The following is a 17031-nucleotide window of genomic DNA, read 5'->3' on the forward strand; positions in this document are numbered from 1 at the left end:
TGTGTAAGCATGCATAACGATATAGCTCCTTTTGACTACCTTTGATAGCTTCTTTGTGACTTGTTTCTTTCACCCAACCTTGCACTTGTGAGGTTTATCCATGTTTATGAGTGCCGCTGTGCTTCCTTACTTGTCATTGCTGCACAGTGTTCCAAAATGTGATCATACCCATGATTATCCATCCATTGTACTGTTGTGCGGTTGATGGTACAGTTTTAACTTAAGTTGAAAATTTTAGAATGTTTTAAATTTATTGCAGGAAACTAAAATAACTACCATAAAATAGTTTCATACCGTTTAGGGAAATTTCTAATACTTAGTACTCCTCTGAAAATTTCTGTTGCTATATTCAATAATTGGGCAAAGTTTAGAGGCTTATATAAATTGGTTCTCATTTATATTCACAAATTGTTTTTTATTGTGGAATAACAGACATATAGTAAAATGCACAAATCTTAAATATATATCTTGATGAATTTTTACATATGTATATACCTGTGTAACCATCACCCAGATCAAGATCTAGAACGTTTCCAGCATCCTTTTACTATGACTGTCTTGCAGCTCTTTTATTTCCTGTTGCTACCTACAAGATAGCTGTCTGTCTAAATTTTTGGACATGCCCAATACAAGTCTGTATGATGATGGGTTTTGGGCTTTCAGGTGCACCACATGGTGAGTCTGCACAATGCTAAGTGGTTCCTTTAGAGAAGGGCTCAAGCCATTCGATTTCCAAAAGGAAAAGTGATAATACAGATGCTGATGGGGCTAACAAAGTAGATGAACTAATGTTTCTATTAAATAAAAAAATATTTATCTTCCAAAAGGAGGATTTAAGATCAGGCAGATAGTAACATCACATGTCTTTATAGTTAAATTGAACATATAACTCTCTGCTTGTGTATTTATCATATAAAGACAAAACTGACTTATTGCAAATATTATCACCCACTAGCTGTAAAATGCCTTGAACCTGGTGATGTGTAGAAAGTATAAGAATAAAGTTACATGCAAGCAATTTATTCAAAACTTTGAACTTATTGATATATTTTTTATTACTATAATGTATTCTGTATACTGCTCTGTATTCTGACCACAAATTGCTGTGATTCCCCTCAGAATTATGCCACTCTCTAATGGCTACATAACAGCAATGTCTCTTAAAATATACCCAGTGGCACAGTGGTTAAGTTTGCACCCTCCACTTCAGCGGCCCAGGGTTCACCTGTTCGGATCCCGGGTCCAGACAAGGCACCACTTGGCAAGCCATGCTGTGGCAGGCATCCCACATATAAAGTAGAGGAAGATGGGCATGAATGTTAGCTTAGGGCCAGTCTTCCTCAGCAAAAAGAGGGGGATTGGCTCAGGGCTAATCTGCCTAAAAAAAAAAAAAATATATATATATATATATATACACTCTGAAATTTATTTATTTATTTATATTTTAATTGCAGTAACATCGGATTATAACATTATATAGCTTTTGGATGTACATCATAATATATTTCGAATTCTGTGTAGATTACATCCTGTTCACCACCCCAAAATTAATTATAGTCCATCCCCTCACATGTCAGCCTAATCACCCCTTTTGCCCTCCCCTCCTTTCCCTATGGCAACCACCAATCCAATCTCCATTGCTATGTGTTTGTTTGTCATTGCTTTTATCTTCTACTTATGAGTGAGGTCATACGGTATTTGACTTTCTCGCTCTGACTAATTTCACTCAGCAGAATACCCTCAAGGACCATCCATGTTGTCAGAAATGGCCATGTTTCATCATTTCTTATGGCTGAGTAGTATTCCATTGTGTATAAATACCACATCTTGTTTATCCATTCATCCCTTGATGGGCACCTAGTTTGCTCCCAAGTCTTGGCTATTGTGTATAATGCTGCAATGAACATAGGGGTGCATGCATCTTTATGCTTTTGTATTTTCAAGTTCTTTGGATAAATACCCTGCAGCAGAATAGCTGGATCATATGGTAGATCTATTCTTAATTTTCTGAGGATACTCCATACTGCTTTCCATAGTGGCTGCACCAGTTTGCACTCCCACCAGCAGTGTACAAGGGTTCCCTTCTCTCCACATACTCTCCAACATTTGTTGTTTCCTGTCTTGTTAATTATAGCCATTCTGACCAGAGGGAGGTGATACCTCATTGTAATTTTGATTTGCATGTCCCTGATAACTAATGATGTTGAGAACATTTTCATATGCCTGTTTGCCATCTGTGTATCTTCTTTAGAGAAATCTCTGTTCAGATCTTTTGCCCATTTTTTAATTGGATTGTTGGTTTTCTTGTTGAGCTGTATGAGTTCTTTGTATATTTTGGATACCAGCCCCTTATCTGGTATATGGTTTGCAAATATCTTCTCAATAAAGGAATACAGTCAAGTCGCAGGAAACAAAATCAATGTACAAAAATTAGTTGCGTTTGTACATACTAACAATGAAGCAGAAGAAAGAGAAATTAAGAATGCAATCCCACTTACAATTGCAATCAAAAGAATAAAATACCTAGGAATAAACTTAACCAAAGAGGTGAAAGATCTGTACACCGAAAACTATAAAACATTGATGAAAGAACCCAAAGAAGACACATAGAAATGGAAAGATATTCCATGCTCTTGGACTTGAAGAATCAACATCATTAAAATGTCCATACTCCTTAAAGCAATCTGTAGATTCAATGCAATCCCTATCAAAGTTCCAACAAAATTTTTCAAAGAAATAGAACAAAGAATCCTAAAATTTACATGGAACAACAAAAGACCCTGAATAGCCAAAGAACACCTGAGAAAAAAGAACAAAGCTGGAGGTATCACACTTCCTGATTTCAAAATATACTACAAAGCTACAGTAACCAAAACAGCATGGTACTGGCACAAAAACAGACACACACATCAAGGGAACAGAATCGAGAGCCCAGAAATAAGCCCACACATTTATGGACAGCTAATATTCGACAAGGGAGCCAAGAGCATACCATGGAGAAAAGAGAGTCTCTTCAATAAATGGTGTTGGGAAAACTGGACAGCCACATGCAAAAGAATGAAAGATCATTCCCTTACACCATGCGCAAAAATCAACTCAAAATGGATTAAAGGCTTGAATGTAAGACCTGAAACCATGAAACTCCTGGAAGAAAACATAGGCAGTACGATCTTTGACGTCGGTCCTAGCAGCATATTTTCAAGTCACACGTCTGTCCGGGCAAGGGAAACTAAAGAAAAAATGAACAAGTGGGACTACATCAGACTAAAAAGCTTCTGCACAGCAAAGGAAACCATGTGAAATTTCTGAATGCTCACTAGAGATACGTTGTTCAGACAGATCTCTCCAGTATTTTACATTTTCAGCATGGGAAGGAAAGAGAATTCAAGCACTGAGAGTTTTAGTGAATCTTAAGGAAAAGTATTCACGTGTTAAATGAAATGATTTTGTGTGCACATGCAATACATGTTGAAGAGGAAGAGAGGGAAGAAGAAAGTGGATGGGCACTGAACAATGTTTTATTTCTATAAATGTGGAGCTTACAATTGAGAATCTCTTGCAGGAAAGATTCCAGGTCAAGATGTACGCTGTGACACATGATTAATCCCCACTCTCTCATCTCCCACTGAAATTCCAACACAGACACTTTTCAAAATCACAGAACTATATCTGTAGAAAACGATTACAGTCTCGTCAGTGTGCCAGAAATTTTGAGGACTACCTGGAAAATAGAAAGCAAATGGGTTGAAATTTCCTGTAAAAATCAAAAGAGAAGAAATTGCATCTCAGGACACCAAAGCCAAGCCAGGTTCTTTCTAGGAAGCCTCAGATAAGCTCTAGGCTCAGCATCAGCGGATTCAAAGGGAGGAGCTGGCTGTGGAGCAACCATCAGTGGAGTTCCCTCAAGATGCTTCCTCGTGAGAGTATTTGGGCCTGAGAGAAAAACCAAAGCCAGACTTGTAGTAATGTCAGAATTTAGACCCAAAAAAGCATTAAAACAAGATACTTTATAATATTAAAGGGGGAATTTGCAATGAAGGTATAAAATCTCTGCACCAAATAACATAGCATCAATATCGATCAAGCAACAACTGTAGGAGATGCAAGGAGAAATAGAAACCCACTAGAGATGGAGCCTTCAGTTCACCTCTCTCGATCTATTTTAGAGCAAGTAGACAAAAGTAAGAAAATAGAAGAAAGTGCAGTAATGTCTTCAAAGGTCTAGGGAAAGACTTTTTGAATTTAGCCTTATTGTTAATTAAGCATCAGGATAAAATGAAGACATCTGGAAATTAAAAAGTTACCATTCAGTGTCCCCACGAGAAAACAATTACTTGAAGTTCTTCAGGCCAAAAATGGGAAACCAAGACATCAGATTGTACATAATGGTGGCAACTAAGTACAACCAGAAAAAATAAAAGAAAAATTTAAGCAGCAAACTTTTAATGTCGTAGCCTTCAGTTTCCTTCTAAATTAGTTCAATCGCAATGTTTGGTTTGCGGTGAATAATACTTATGTAATCTTAATATTGTACATGCCGTGTATTGGTTTTCACTTTTGGGTGTCAAACAATGTCAAAAGCACAGAAGATTTAATAATTATATTACAGAAGAGCAAGTAAATCTCATAAATCTTGGCAATTTAAAGATTACGTGGCAGGGTATCTCAGCCAACAAATTCAAGTGTATAAGAAATATCACTTTATTTTCTACATTTCAGTTTAATTTCCACCTCTGGGAAATATTCTCTTTCTCCCTCTACCTCTCTCATAAGACCTGCTTGATGGGAAATGTAACCACAGACATTCCTGGGCTTTCTCTGCCCTCCTGGGGTCCCACCAAGGTATGCAGTTGCCAAATATTCAGAGAGAAGGGCGCCCCCCAGGCTTCAGTGATCTGCACACCCGGGTAACCGGGAGCCTCCATGAATGACTCTTTGCAGCGCAGCAGATCTCTGCTCCTTTGGGGCTCCACGCGCGGCATGGGAGTCTCAGCTGAGGTTGGAACCCTGTGCTAGGGTCCTGCTTTCCCCAAATAGCTGACACCACTACCTTTTCTGAGGTTTGCCCCTCCTAGGGCTCCACCATGGAGCAGTGTTTGTTTCCCACGTAGCTTCTCAGCACCGCTCCGGCCCTCGCGGACCTCCGACGGGGGAGCCTCTCCTGCCCCTGCTCCTCCAGGGCCCCTGCGTCCTCCTGAACGTCGTGTGCTCCTCGCTGAGCTCAGGTGTGTGGACAAGTAAAACAGGCAAACATTTGACTGGCTAACTCTGCCCTCCTCCCTGCCCTGTGCCTCTCCTGAGGCAATAAAATTCACAGCATGTTACTGCTTGAATGGAAAAATGGAAAAGGGGAAACATGAATTAAGATCACACAGTATTTTTCAGACAATATTAACATAACTGAGAACAATAGGGAGGTAACTAGAGAGAAGAGGAGTAGAAGGGTAGTGTTCTTGCCTTTCATTGTGGATACTGAATCCATAGTAAATTTGATAAATCAAGAATTAAACATTTATATATGCTATTTAGAGTAAATAAGGCAATGACTAGAAAATAAAAATATAAACAATATAATCCAGAGGTGGAAGGGGAGTTAAATCATGATAAATTCTTAGTCCCTCAGAGTGGAATATCAATAGATTCTGTATAAACTTGATAAAACTTGAAGAAATATGATATAAAACTAAACTAAAAACTATTAACAGAGGTGATTTCTGGGAAATGAGTTAGGGCCTAGGGAGAAGAGGAGAAAACTGGGAAGAGGAGGGAGACTTTGTTATTTTCATTTTAAGCTTTTTTATTTTAATTTTTTTAATGATGCAATCCTTTTCTAACAAAAATTAGGTTAGTTAAAAATAAATGACTATTTTAACACACTGCCTCATCAACATTTATAAGACATACTTAATAAAGAATTCACACATTAAAATGTGCCTATGGGCACTAGGCCTTTACTTTAAAAATTCACTATTAAATTCCTTCCCATATTAGGAAGAGCTGCTAAAAAATCCACACCGAAAAACAAACCCCCTTAGCTTTATATAGATAAACAAATAATTTAGCCAAAAAGAAATACTTGAGAAACGACTAGAAGGAAACACTAACAAAAATTAGCAAGAGTGACAAGGCAATGGTAATGAGCACGCCGTCTTTCAAAAGAAGAAATCATTCAAAATATTTCTTTATCAGAGTCGCAAAAAAAATCATGTCCTCTGGTACAGTAAAACCACTTTAAAGATATATTCCAGCACCCTGCTAAATTCCATCAAAGTTCCTGTATGTAATCTCTATCAGTGCACACTACACTATATATTTACTCCTGAGATCTAAACTTCATGTAAAACTACACATCATCCTGAATAAGAGAGAGTGCAAGATGGCACAGGCAAGCACACAGACTCAGTGCCCTCTTCACAGTCTACTTTCCTTCAGAAGGTGGGCAAGTTCCTTTACCTCCAGCTCTTGTTTTTCTCCTCTGCCAATATGGAACTTCCAAATCGAGGTCTTATGAGGCTTTCCACATATGCCAAGAAGGAACCCAGCTACCAGGCAAAGAAGTCCAAGAGAGACCAAATGGAGAATCTGCTGGGGAAGGAAAGCCTAACCAAAGGGAGAGAATGGCCCCACTTGATAGTCAGCAACTGGGTCCACAAAGATGAGCGAGACGGCCGTGGATTCTCTCACTCTAGTGGGAGAATGAGAAGAGAGAATTAGAAAGGGGATCAATACCCATCCCAGCCAGTGCCTGGCCCTTTGAGCCAACCCAGCTGAGAACACAGACATGAAACACAGATGACTTGTTCCACTGAGGTCTGCCCAAATTCCTGACCCACTGAATCAAGAGCAAATAAAATGGTGGTTGTTTTATGCTGCACATTTTGGGGTAATCTGCTACAAAGGAATAAGTAACGCATATAGTCCCCTTTGTGTATTCTCATTCATGATACTGTTTGTGTCTTCTTTTTTTGATCAATCTTGCTAGAGTTTTATCTATTTTAATTTTTTCAAAGAATGAAGTTTTAACTTTGTCGATTTTCTTATTGTATCTTTACTTTCTATTTCACTGGTTTGTGTACTTTCTTTTACTATCTTTCTATTTTCTTTGACTTTACTCAGTTATTATTTTTCTAATTTCTTAAGAGGGACACATATTAATTTTAAGATTTTCTTCTTTTCTAATATAAGCATTTAAAATTTCTTTCAAAATTCCTTTCAAAGCACCTAATCCCACTAGTCTTGATTTGCTTCTTCATTATCTTTTGGTTTTAGACATTTACATTTTCCATCATAAGTTTCATCTTAAACCCAGAAGTTACTACACAGGGATTTTAAATTTATTTTTCGCTTTTAATTTCTAACTTTCTTGAGTCTATGCAGTTTGTTGAAGTTTTCTTCATGGCCTAGTGTGTGATCATTTGTAACTCCTCCATACGTGCTCAAGGAAAATATGTGTTCTCTGATTATTGAATGTCCATTCGGTCAAGTTGGTTAATGCTTTTGTTGAGATCTTCTTTATATCGTTGCTGAATTGTGTCTGTTTGGTCAATCAGTGCTGAGAGAGGTGTGTTGAATCACTCACGATAACGGCGGATTCATCATTTTTTCTCTGTAGTTCTGTAGATTTTTGCTTCATCAATAGTGAGCCTATTTTATTAGCTCCATACATGTTTAAAATTGCTCTAGCTTGGCGAATAGAATGTTTTATCATTGCACCATGACCCTCTCTGTTCCTAACAATGTGCCAGCTTTCTTTTGGAAAACTGCTTGGCAATTTCTTATAAAGTTAAGCATACCCAGAATGACCCAGAAATACCACATCTATATTTCCCCAAGAGAAATAAAACATGCCCACAAAAAAGACTTGTACAAGAATGTTTATAGCAACTGTTGACCTTAAACAGACAGTCAGTTATTTCTCCAGCAAAAATGGGTTTATGGGGGACCAGGAAAGAATTGCAGTTCAAAGTCTGAAACCATCTCGAGCCAGGTGCAAGTCGCTAGCAGCATGGAGGAGAAACTCTATTCTGGGAGGAAGAGCAAGTTGGGACGGCCATTGTAAACATGGAGTCCAGAGGTATAGCAGCGTTTCACTAGCTGAGTTGTGATAGTCTCTCATTGGCTGAGCTTCTTGGTCAAGAAGAAGTCTGTCTTCTTCCTGTTGGGCTCTGCTAGAAGGTAGGGTGTGAGAGCTCCGCCTTTGGGCCCCAAGACTCCAATTTAATGAAGTTTCTATTTATTAATTTCCACACAACTTTATTCATAATCGCTAAAAACGGAAACAATCCAGATGTCCAGCAATGGGTGAATGGGTAGACAAAGTATTCGATGGAATACTTTTCAGCAATAAAATCCAACTCCTGATCACGCAACAGTAGGGATGGATCTGGAAAGCATGGTTAGAGAAAGAAGGCCCACCTGGGAGAGGACCTACCCCCTTTATGTGTGTGGTGATGGAAATCAGAGCAGAGGTTGGCTGCCTAACAGTGGGCGCCTGGAAAGGGGATGAGGGAACTCTCAGTGATGGAAATACTCTGTATCCCGATTGGGTGGTGCTTACACAGCTGTTTACGTTTAGCAAAACTCATCAAATCACACACTAAAAGATCAATCCTTTCCACGGTATTTAAATTTTACCTCAATAAAAAGCGGATGGGAAAAAAAAAGCCTGGCGATGTTGGAAAGTAACGCTAAGCGATGTAAGGAGAAATCTGCGGTAGTAAACCCTTTTTAAAAAATATTAAGTGAAGAAAACGTTCCAATAAGCTGAGCTGTATTTGTGTGACTAAATAAGGACGTTAAAAAGCCCTGCAAACAGTGAATCCCTTCTGCTCCGAGGAGCGCTTTCATTTTTCCTCGGATGCTGGGGCCCTGGAGCTCCGGTCGGATTAGGGACCCTAACGCCTCACCTGCGCCCCGGCCCCGCCCCTCAGGCATAATCCCGTCGTACCCGCCCATCCTTTGAACCGTGCGTTCACCTTTCAATCAGTTCGAATAGCACAGGGAGAGAACCAATCGCAAGCCTCGTGGGAGAGAAGGGGCGGGCCCCTTTCCCGCAGGGGTTGCTCAAAGGCCCTCCAATCAGAGGCTGGGTGTGGGAAGTTCGGATTCTGGGCGGCTGAGGTGTAGGCGGCACTGCTCCGAGGCGGCGGCGGCGGCTCTCCAGACAGGGAGCGTTCCTTTCCTTTTGGTTTGACTGAGGTTTCACGCGACAGGCTGCCTGAGGAAGGTGAGTGCTGGGAGCTGGAGGAAGGGCGCTGGCTCGCCTCCTCCTAGAAGGTCTGGAAGGGTCTGAGGTGGGCAGTGGCGAGCTGGACGCCGCTTGGGGGAGGCTCCTCTAGGACCACTTACCTGTCCTTCCCGCAGCCGATGGCTCCGTCCTCCAGAAGAGTAAGTATTTGTTGCCATAATCTATGCAGCAGTCAGCGTTTCACCACTGGGCCGTGATTGGCCTCTGGGGCGGGACGATGCTTAGCATCCTTGGCCCCGACCTTCAATTCCAGTAGCTGCTCCCAGAGCCAGCGACAACTAAACCCGCCCTGGTTGGGAACCTCTAGGCAAGCAAGACGAAGGCATTCTAGACTTTCAAGCTGGAAGAAACTCCACTCAGCCAAGAGGGGAACTTAGATGTCCTGTATGTGAAGAGCCAGGCTGCGGGGCTTGAGATCCCAGCTCCAGCGCCTGTTGGCAGTTCTCTCCCTCACCTGTGTAACAGCGATGACACTAACCACCTGTGCTGGTTTAGGTGACAATTAAACACGCCTTTACTATTAACTCGAGCTTTTGCACACACCCTGTCTCTCTTTGTGGAGCATAGTCCTATGCAGTATTTTAAAATAACTAATGGTTTATTGTTTAACATTTAGCACATTAATACTTGCAGGAGGTGGCAAGTCAAATAGTAGAGGAGCATGCTTACTGAAAAGTAGAGTCCTTTGTCACTTCCCCTGGGCTCTTACAGGAGAATGTTATTAGCATCCAGGTCAGAAGAATTCTCATTTTTTATATACTCTGTTGATTGCTTAAAATCATGTAACATTTTAATGGGTTGCATTTCTTGTGCAGATTTTTCTTTTATCTGGAGTTTTCTAGTGGACTGTCTCAGTTATTCTTGTTGTTGAAGAGTATAGTGTGCTTAGAACTTTTCTATCTTCCTATTGCAGACCTTCCCCTTTTTCTTTCTTTTTTTTTTCTTTTGAGCCAGCAACACTTGTGGAGAATCAGTCATCTTTCTCCCATTGGGCTTGGTTCTTTTCTATACCAGCTGCATAGGTGACTCCCTTAGACTTTCCACTTTCCTTTATTCTTTTCCTCATTTGAATGAAGGATTTCCTGGAACACATGGCATCCTGTTTCTTGTCCTTCTCCCTTGTTTTGCTTGAACACGTTCTCAAGAATCTTTCTAAGAAAAGAGTATGGGCCAGGTAAACAATATGATTTTTCACATGGCCGAAAATAATTTCATTATGCCCTCAAATGGCAAACTATGCTTATCCTTCTGTATCACCATGGTAGTTCTTCTAAAATCCCATCTTTTGCTCAATCTTGTATATCCAACTGCCTGCTTATCATCCCTGTCTGTCTAATAGGCATCTCGTGTGTTTGGTTTGTTTTGTTTTTTGGCTTGAGAAAAAATGCCAGGCTGCCTGCCTTCATCACAGGGAAAGGTTAGGAAACGATTCTGTATACTGTCCTTCACTTACTTTCCCTATTCTCTCCTTTCCTTCACTCTTGTCACTTTGTAATGCTGTGCGGTGAGCCTAGAGCCTCTTGTTTGTGTTATGGCCCACAGCTTCCTGGGCTTCACTTCATCTGTCAAGCAAGGCCCTATGTAGAAGCCCAAAATAGATCGTACTATCTTTTGATAACTTTCTTCCCACTCTGCAGTGTCGTATATTTATTCCATTTTGTACTGAAAATTTTTTATTTCAGAATGCTCTGAGGTGGGGCAGGAGGTGAACTGGAATCTTAATTTTTTAAATAATATGAAAATCTATATAAGTTGTCTACCTTTCTTTTCCCTGGCAGGATGGCTGCATCACATTTTGCCAGTCAACTGAGAAAGGATTTAAGTATTGAGATGATTAGAACTAAAATTGCTGAGGAGAGTTTTCTCTCTCAGAAAGCAGACAGATATGATAAATATGAACGAAAAAGACACTCTGGTTTGACGGATGTCAACCTTCCAACCTTGGAAGGTAGAAATCTTGAATTAGAGGAGACATCTCAAGAGCCTATTCCAGAAGAGATGAGTGTGAGGCAAAGTAAGTAAAGAGCTATTGTAATTTTAACTGCTTTGAAGAGGGGAAAAAAGTTGGTTTAATACCTGAGGTTAAAAAATCCTTGACCAGGGGCCAGCTGGGTGGTGTGGTGGTTAGGTTCACATACTCTGCTTCTGCGGCCCGAGGTTTGTGGGTTCGGATCCTGGGCGTGGACCTACATACTGCTCCTCAAGCCTGTGGCAGCATCCAGCAAACAAAATAGAGGAAGCTTTGGCAACAGATGTTACCTCAGGGACAATCTTCCACATCAAAAAAAAAAAAAAAAACTTACCAGAAGAATGGAGTTTTGAAATACCATTCTAAATAACTTGATATTTTCTATGACTAAATACTTCCTATTTAAGGTAAAGGCTGTGAAAGTTCCATTCGCTTGTGGAGTGTTGTAAGTTCTGACTTCTGGAGTTTGAATAAGATAAGTGTTGACAAGATTAATTGATAAGGGACATTAAAATAGAAGTTTTGTAGCTAAATCAGGTCTCAAGTTGTTTAAATGTTCACTGCTTCAATTTTGTCATTTTCCAGGACCAGTGAAATATGCAGCCCAAGGGCCTTCTTTACAGGGAGACCAGCTTTACTCTGAGTGACATGAGAAGCCATTATTGGATTAGTGTGTTTATAATCTGCTTTATGTTTTAAAGCATCACTTACGGATGGTAGGGTGACCAGCATGGCCTCCAGAAGACCAGCTGGGAGATAACTGCAATAATTTAGCTCATGGTTGACCACAGTGGGAACGGCAACCCTGGGTGGTTTCATTCTGGTTACATTTTGAAGTTTGAACCAATAGGATTTCCTAATAGAGTGGATGTAGGTTGATAAAGAAAAGTCAGGATGGTTCTAAGGGTTTTGGCCTGAGCAACTAAAAAAATGGAGTGGCCATTTACTAAGTTGTAAAATACTGAGAGAAGAACTTGCCATCTATAGATGGCAAGTCAGGGTGCTGTCTAGTATGGTCTGATGATGTGAAATATAAAGCTGGGCTGTTTTAGTGAAGAGGAAGAAATAATTGAGAAACAGCAATGAGGGACCACCCCCCACCCCGGCCCGCTTCAGGCCCAGTGATATGACCTTTGTGGGAGAAGAAAACAGTCAACCACTTGAGAGGACAACTAGGGGAGCGTTGTCTTCAGGGGAGAGCCAGGTTACGGTTAGATCAAGAGATGAAGGGAAGAGGAACTTCAGGGAAGTTGAGGATATAGGGGTTTCATCGATGATTAACCACTTCATCATCTGAGCTTTCGCATCTTCTGTTCTCTGCCTGGATTATTTCTTTTAAACAACTTTATTGAGGTAGAATTTGCATACCATAAAATTCACCCATTTAAGTAAATGCCTTTTGTTTAGTAAATTTACTGAGTTGTGCAGTCATCTCCCTGGATTATTTTAAACCCTCACCCAGTGGGCAAACGCACTCTCATTCTTCAGAAACCTTCTCGGGTATTCTCTCTTCTGACAAGCCTTTCCTGACCTCCCCAGACAGGTTTATACTGATTCTCGATTGTGCATTCTCGTAGTCTTCATTCCATGCTAAACCAAATTGAAACTGTGCTCATCTCCCCCACGATACTGTGAGCCCTTCAGGGGCAGAAATTCTCTTATTCTTACTTCCTAAAAATGTCTGGTACATAGTAGCCACTCACATTTTTCAAACAAGTTTAAATAAACATGAGAATACATAGTAGAAACCTGAGTTGAGAATCACAGGTGGGAGATAAGGAATCTGACAGGTCAAGGTGTCATCCAGGGATGCCTCTGAAGCTTGACTGAGGCTGGAGGAGCTGTTTCCAAGATGACTCACTCACATGACTGGCAAGTCGATGCTGGCTTTTGGCAGGAGGCCTTAGTTCTTCGTCATGTGGTGTCTCCATAGGGCTGACGCGGGGTCGGTGAGCCGAGGAGTCGAAAGAAAGATTTCTTAGACTCTCAAGATCTGGCAGTAGTGCTCTTTTATTTAGAGAATAGTGTGGAATAGCATGGGGACAGGACCCATGGGCAGTCGGAGCTTCTGCTGCTGCCCCGAACTGAGGGTTGGGGCCAATATTTAAGGCATAGGTGTGTGAGTTATCTCTTTATTAGTGCCCGTTTGGTCTGGCCATTTGGCGGTCCCACAACTTTTAGATAAGAATCAAACCGGATTGAGTAAATGGCAGAAGTCACCGCTCAAATATTATCCTCGGCTAAAGACAAAGGAGGATTTTGGGGTGGGGGGTCAGTTACATGAGGTTGCCAGACAGTTTCCAAAGATAAGGCCATCCCCCCTTCCTCCTGGCTCAGAGAGGGAGGCATCTTCACAGATAGAGGTTTCCCTTAGAAATGTAAATGTTTTCCCAACAAGGGGCAAACAAATTCCAGAGAGGGAGGCATGAAGATTTCCTTTACAAATGCAATTGCCTCTGATCAAAGGGCAAACAAATTCCACTCCTTGGAGCCTGCTTCTTATCTGTAGTTTTAAAAGTAACCAGCCTAAAAATCCTCATCATAAACTGTTTTAAAATTAAGCAGCCTAAAAATCCCCATCAGGGCTGCCTGAATCTCCTTAAGGCTCCACATGGCCACTGACTTCCCCAGCGCAAGTGATCTGAGAGAGAGCAGGGCCAAGCTGCACTGTCTTTAATGATACAGTCTTGGAAGCCACACTCCATCATTCCCACACTTTTCTTGGTGACACAGCTCAGCCCTATTCTGTGTGGAGGGGACAACACAAGGGCATGACTACCAGGAGGTGAGAATTGTTGGAGGTCAGCTTGGAGGTGGGTGATCATAGAAGTTAATTAATTTAAAAGTGAAGTAACGGATGCCTAGGGGATGGCAAGCAGTTAATTTGTGAACAAGAGAAGGCAAAAGGGAGAGAAATTTTGAAAGAACAGGGGTTGAAATGACTTGTGTGGTTAGCGTGCTAAGGAATCAATACGAAGTTACTGAAAGTATTGCTTAGCAGCTGTTGAAGTTAGATAATGGTATTTTAGACATTTGGATAACTTTTTATTTGAATGTTTTATATGCTATTTTCCCCCCTGCTTAGGATCAGCAAAGTCTCTTCTAAGTGATCAACGAAGACAAATGTTCCAGAAATACCTAGAGGAAAAGCGACTGAAAAAATTGAGAAACCTTCAGCGATGACCATTTATAGTGGGTGTTTATAGACATGATAAGACTATTTTTCTTTCATGAATACCAGCACACCAACCAAAAAAGGTAAATTTAGTATCATAACTTGATATTCAGGAATAGTTCTTAACCAGACTTTTCTTTAAGAGATTATACTTGATCTTAGCCAAGAGGCCAAGAAGCGATTATTTGAGAGTTTAAATGACTAAAACAACCCTTTCCCTGTAGTCCCTTTATTCACTTAGCTAGTTGGCAGGAGCTGGGAGTGACATCCTAATAGTTCAGAAGATGGAGATGAGGTCTCTCGGTGCAGCCATAGGTAGGTTGACACGGGATAAAACTAGCAAAGCAGTCAGAGCCAGGCTGGACGGGCAAGGCCGGGCGAAGGATCTGGCGTCCACCCTGTCGGATGCGGAGAGTCAAGAGAGGCTTATACATGAGCTTGTACCATGATCAGATTAATAATTCAGGAAGATTACCCTAGGCTGGAAGATCGTAGTCTGGAAGGGGAAGAACTTATAGGTAGGAAGACTGTAGTGAGACTGTCGTGATGGAATAGATGAGACAGGATAAGGGGACTGGGGCAGTGGGCTTAAAGGAAGAAACAGGTGTGAGACATCTCAGGAGATAAATTTGACGGGGACCAAGCAGATGGTGAGGGGTGAAGGAAATTGAAGAGTCGGAGATAAGATGATTCTGAAGATAAATTAGTTTGAGCAACCATATAAATTGTGCTGCTGCTAAAAGAGGGGTGGAAGGCAGGAAAAGGAACATGCCTAAGTGGGTGCATATTGATAATGCTTTTCCTGCTTTTTCTGCAGCTCATTTGGGCCATCTGGATAACAGGCAGTTGGGAATAAAAATTTGAAAATCAGGACGGAGATCCATGCTGAGTGGTGGATTTAGGATATGATATTGGGAGTATGGATGGGGGTTTAAGCTGTAGGGCTAAATGAGACCACTCCAGTAAAGATATACACATTGTGAAAGAGTGAGGACTAGAGAGCACCTTCAAGTGGGCAGAAGTCAGGTACCAGTGATAGGTCAGATTGTCAGGAGAGCTAAAACAGGACAGAAGCTGGAGGAGGGGTGATCTAAAGAAGAGAATGATCCATGAGTTAAGGGGGATGAAGTTTGAACACAGGCAGCTGGATTTGTAAATTAGGTAGTCACTGGTGATTTGCTCTTTTCAAGGTCGTCTCTTGTTGGCTGTGTATTCATTCCTGATTTAAATAAGAATTGAATAATATAAAAGCTCAAGATATCGCCTGTTTTTGTTTGCTTCAGGAATGTCATTGATTTGAGAGACCTTTGATTACTCTGCATGTGACCTTAGGATAAGGTGGAAGTGACCAAAATTAGTAGAATGTAGCTCAAGGTGGAAAGATACAGAAAAATATGGTGTGTATGTGTTCGAGGAGGGCGAGATTGTTTCTGTTTGGAGGAACATCAGAGAAGACCTCTTGGAAGGCGCTGAATTTAATCTGGCTTCTCAAGAGTATGTAAGGCACCAGTCATTGGTCTAAACTGTAAACAGCTATTTACAAAGTGTTATATGTAGGAGGAAAAAGACACACATTGTTGTGTTAAATAATACGATTCACCAGTAGTTTTTTATTCTACTTAGACAATAGCCATCGCTGAATATTGTTTACTTTGTGCCTCGTTTCTTCAGCACTAGATCTTCCCTGAGATTTGGAGAAGCAAGTGGCTTCTAATCTACAGAAGAAGTCTGATTGTGCTTCTTCAGGAATTTTAGAGTTGATAAATAACTTATCACTTTTAATCAATCCTTCTCTTGCTGGATTTCTTCCTTGCTTTGTGATCAGGTCTCCATTTTCTTATGGACAGAGGACAAGTGCACAATCATTGGATTTGAAGGCAAACTGTCAAAGCTAAGAAAGTAAGCTGTGCAGTATCTTTTCATAAACAGGAGAGAAGAGATCTTAATACTCTAGTTTCTTCATTGACCCCTTCCAAATATTTCCAGTTCATCATATTAACAAGGATTCTAATACCTGGAAAATATAGTATGAAATTTCTCCTTTGTGCTCACTGAGAAATATGAGTAAGTTTTGAGGCTTTTAAGCATAATTTAAATCAAACCAGAACCAGAAAAGAGAGTAATTTAAGTTAGCAAGTATCTTTTTGCCATAAATGATTAAGGGTTGGATGACTAAGGGTAAAATTTAACTTTAAAATGGAGACTTTATTTTGTAATGAGACATGGAAGTAAATTATGGCAGTTCATTTTTTTTAACTTTGTCTGCTTTTGATTGTTTTAATGCTGTTCCATCTTGTATGGATTGCCAGGTCAAAGGCCAAAGCCCAAATGGAGCTGACTAGGGTGAAGTTGATAGTAGATAATTGTTACTAAAATGATGAATCGTGCTCCTTTTCTCAGAGTAAGTAAATTCATTTTAAATCTATTATCAGCTTCAATCAGAGTGATTATTTTACTAGAGTTAACAGTACCAAACTCCCTGTTATTGGCATGGTGACATAGAGCAGTTTTGGCTAGATGCTAAGGAAGTACTCACTTGAAATATTCATTGCCAAACATCCCTTATGAGATCTATACCAACTCTGTGTGTCACTCTGTTTGTTTACTGGGCTCTATTATGCATCCATGTCACTATAAAAT

The 17031-nt window shown here is 40.6% G+C and overlaps 1 protein-coding gene across 7 annotated transcripts in view; it reads right to left on the bottom strand.

The window, feature by feature from the left end:
• LOC139043866 (serine/threonine-protein phosphatase 2A regulatory subunit B'' subunit beta-like) overlaps positions 1 to 17031 on the bottom strand; it is a 59068-nt gene that overhangs the window by 3849 nt on the left and 38188 nt on the right. For 2 of the 7 annotated variants that reach the window (XR_011500926.1, XM_070503636.1), the window contains one exon: positions 6 to 6685. The exons of 3 other annotated variants lie outside the window; for them this stretch is intronic. Coding sequence is in view for 3 of the 4 variants with exons in the window: in XM_070503636.1 (XP_070359737.1) it covers positions 6635 to 6685 (51 nt within the window). In the remaining variant the exon portion in view is untranslated. Of the gene's footprint in view, positions 1 to 5; positions 6686 to 10349; positions 10400 to 14628; positions 14790 to 17031 lie in introns of those variants that run through there. 2 more of the 7 variants (XM_070503633.1, XM_070503632.1) reach the window with 2 other exon arrangements.

The sequence above is a fragment of the Equus asinus genome, unplaced genomic scaffold, assembly GCF_041296235.1.
Source record: "Equus asinus isolate D_3611 breed Donkey unplaced genomic scaffold, EquAss-T2T_v2 contig_4, whole genome shotgun sequence".
Taxonomy (NCBI): domain Eukaryota; kingdom Metazoa; phylum Chordata; class Mammalia; order Perissodactyla; family Equidae; genus Equus; species Equus asinus.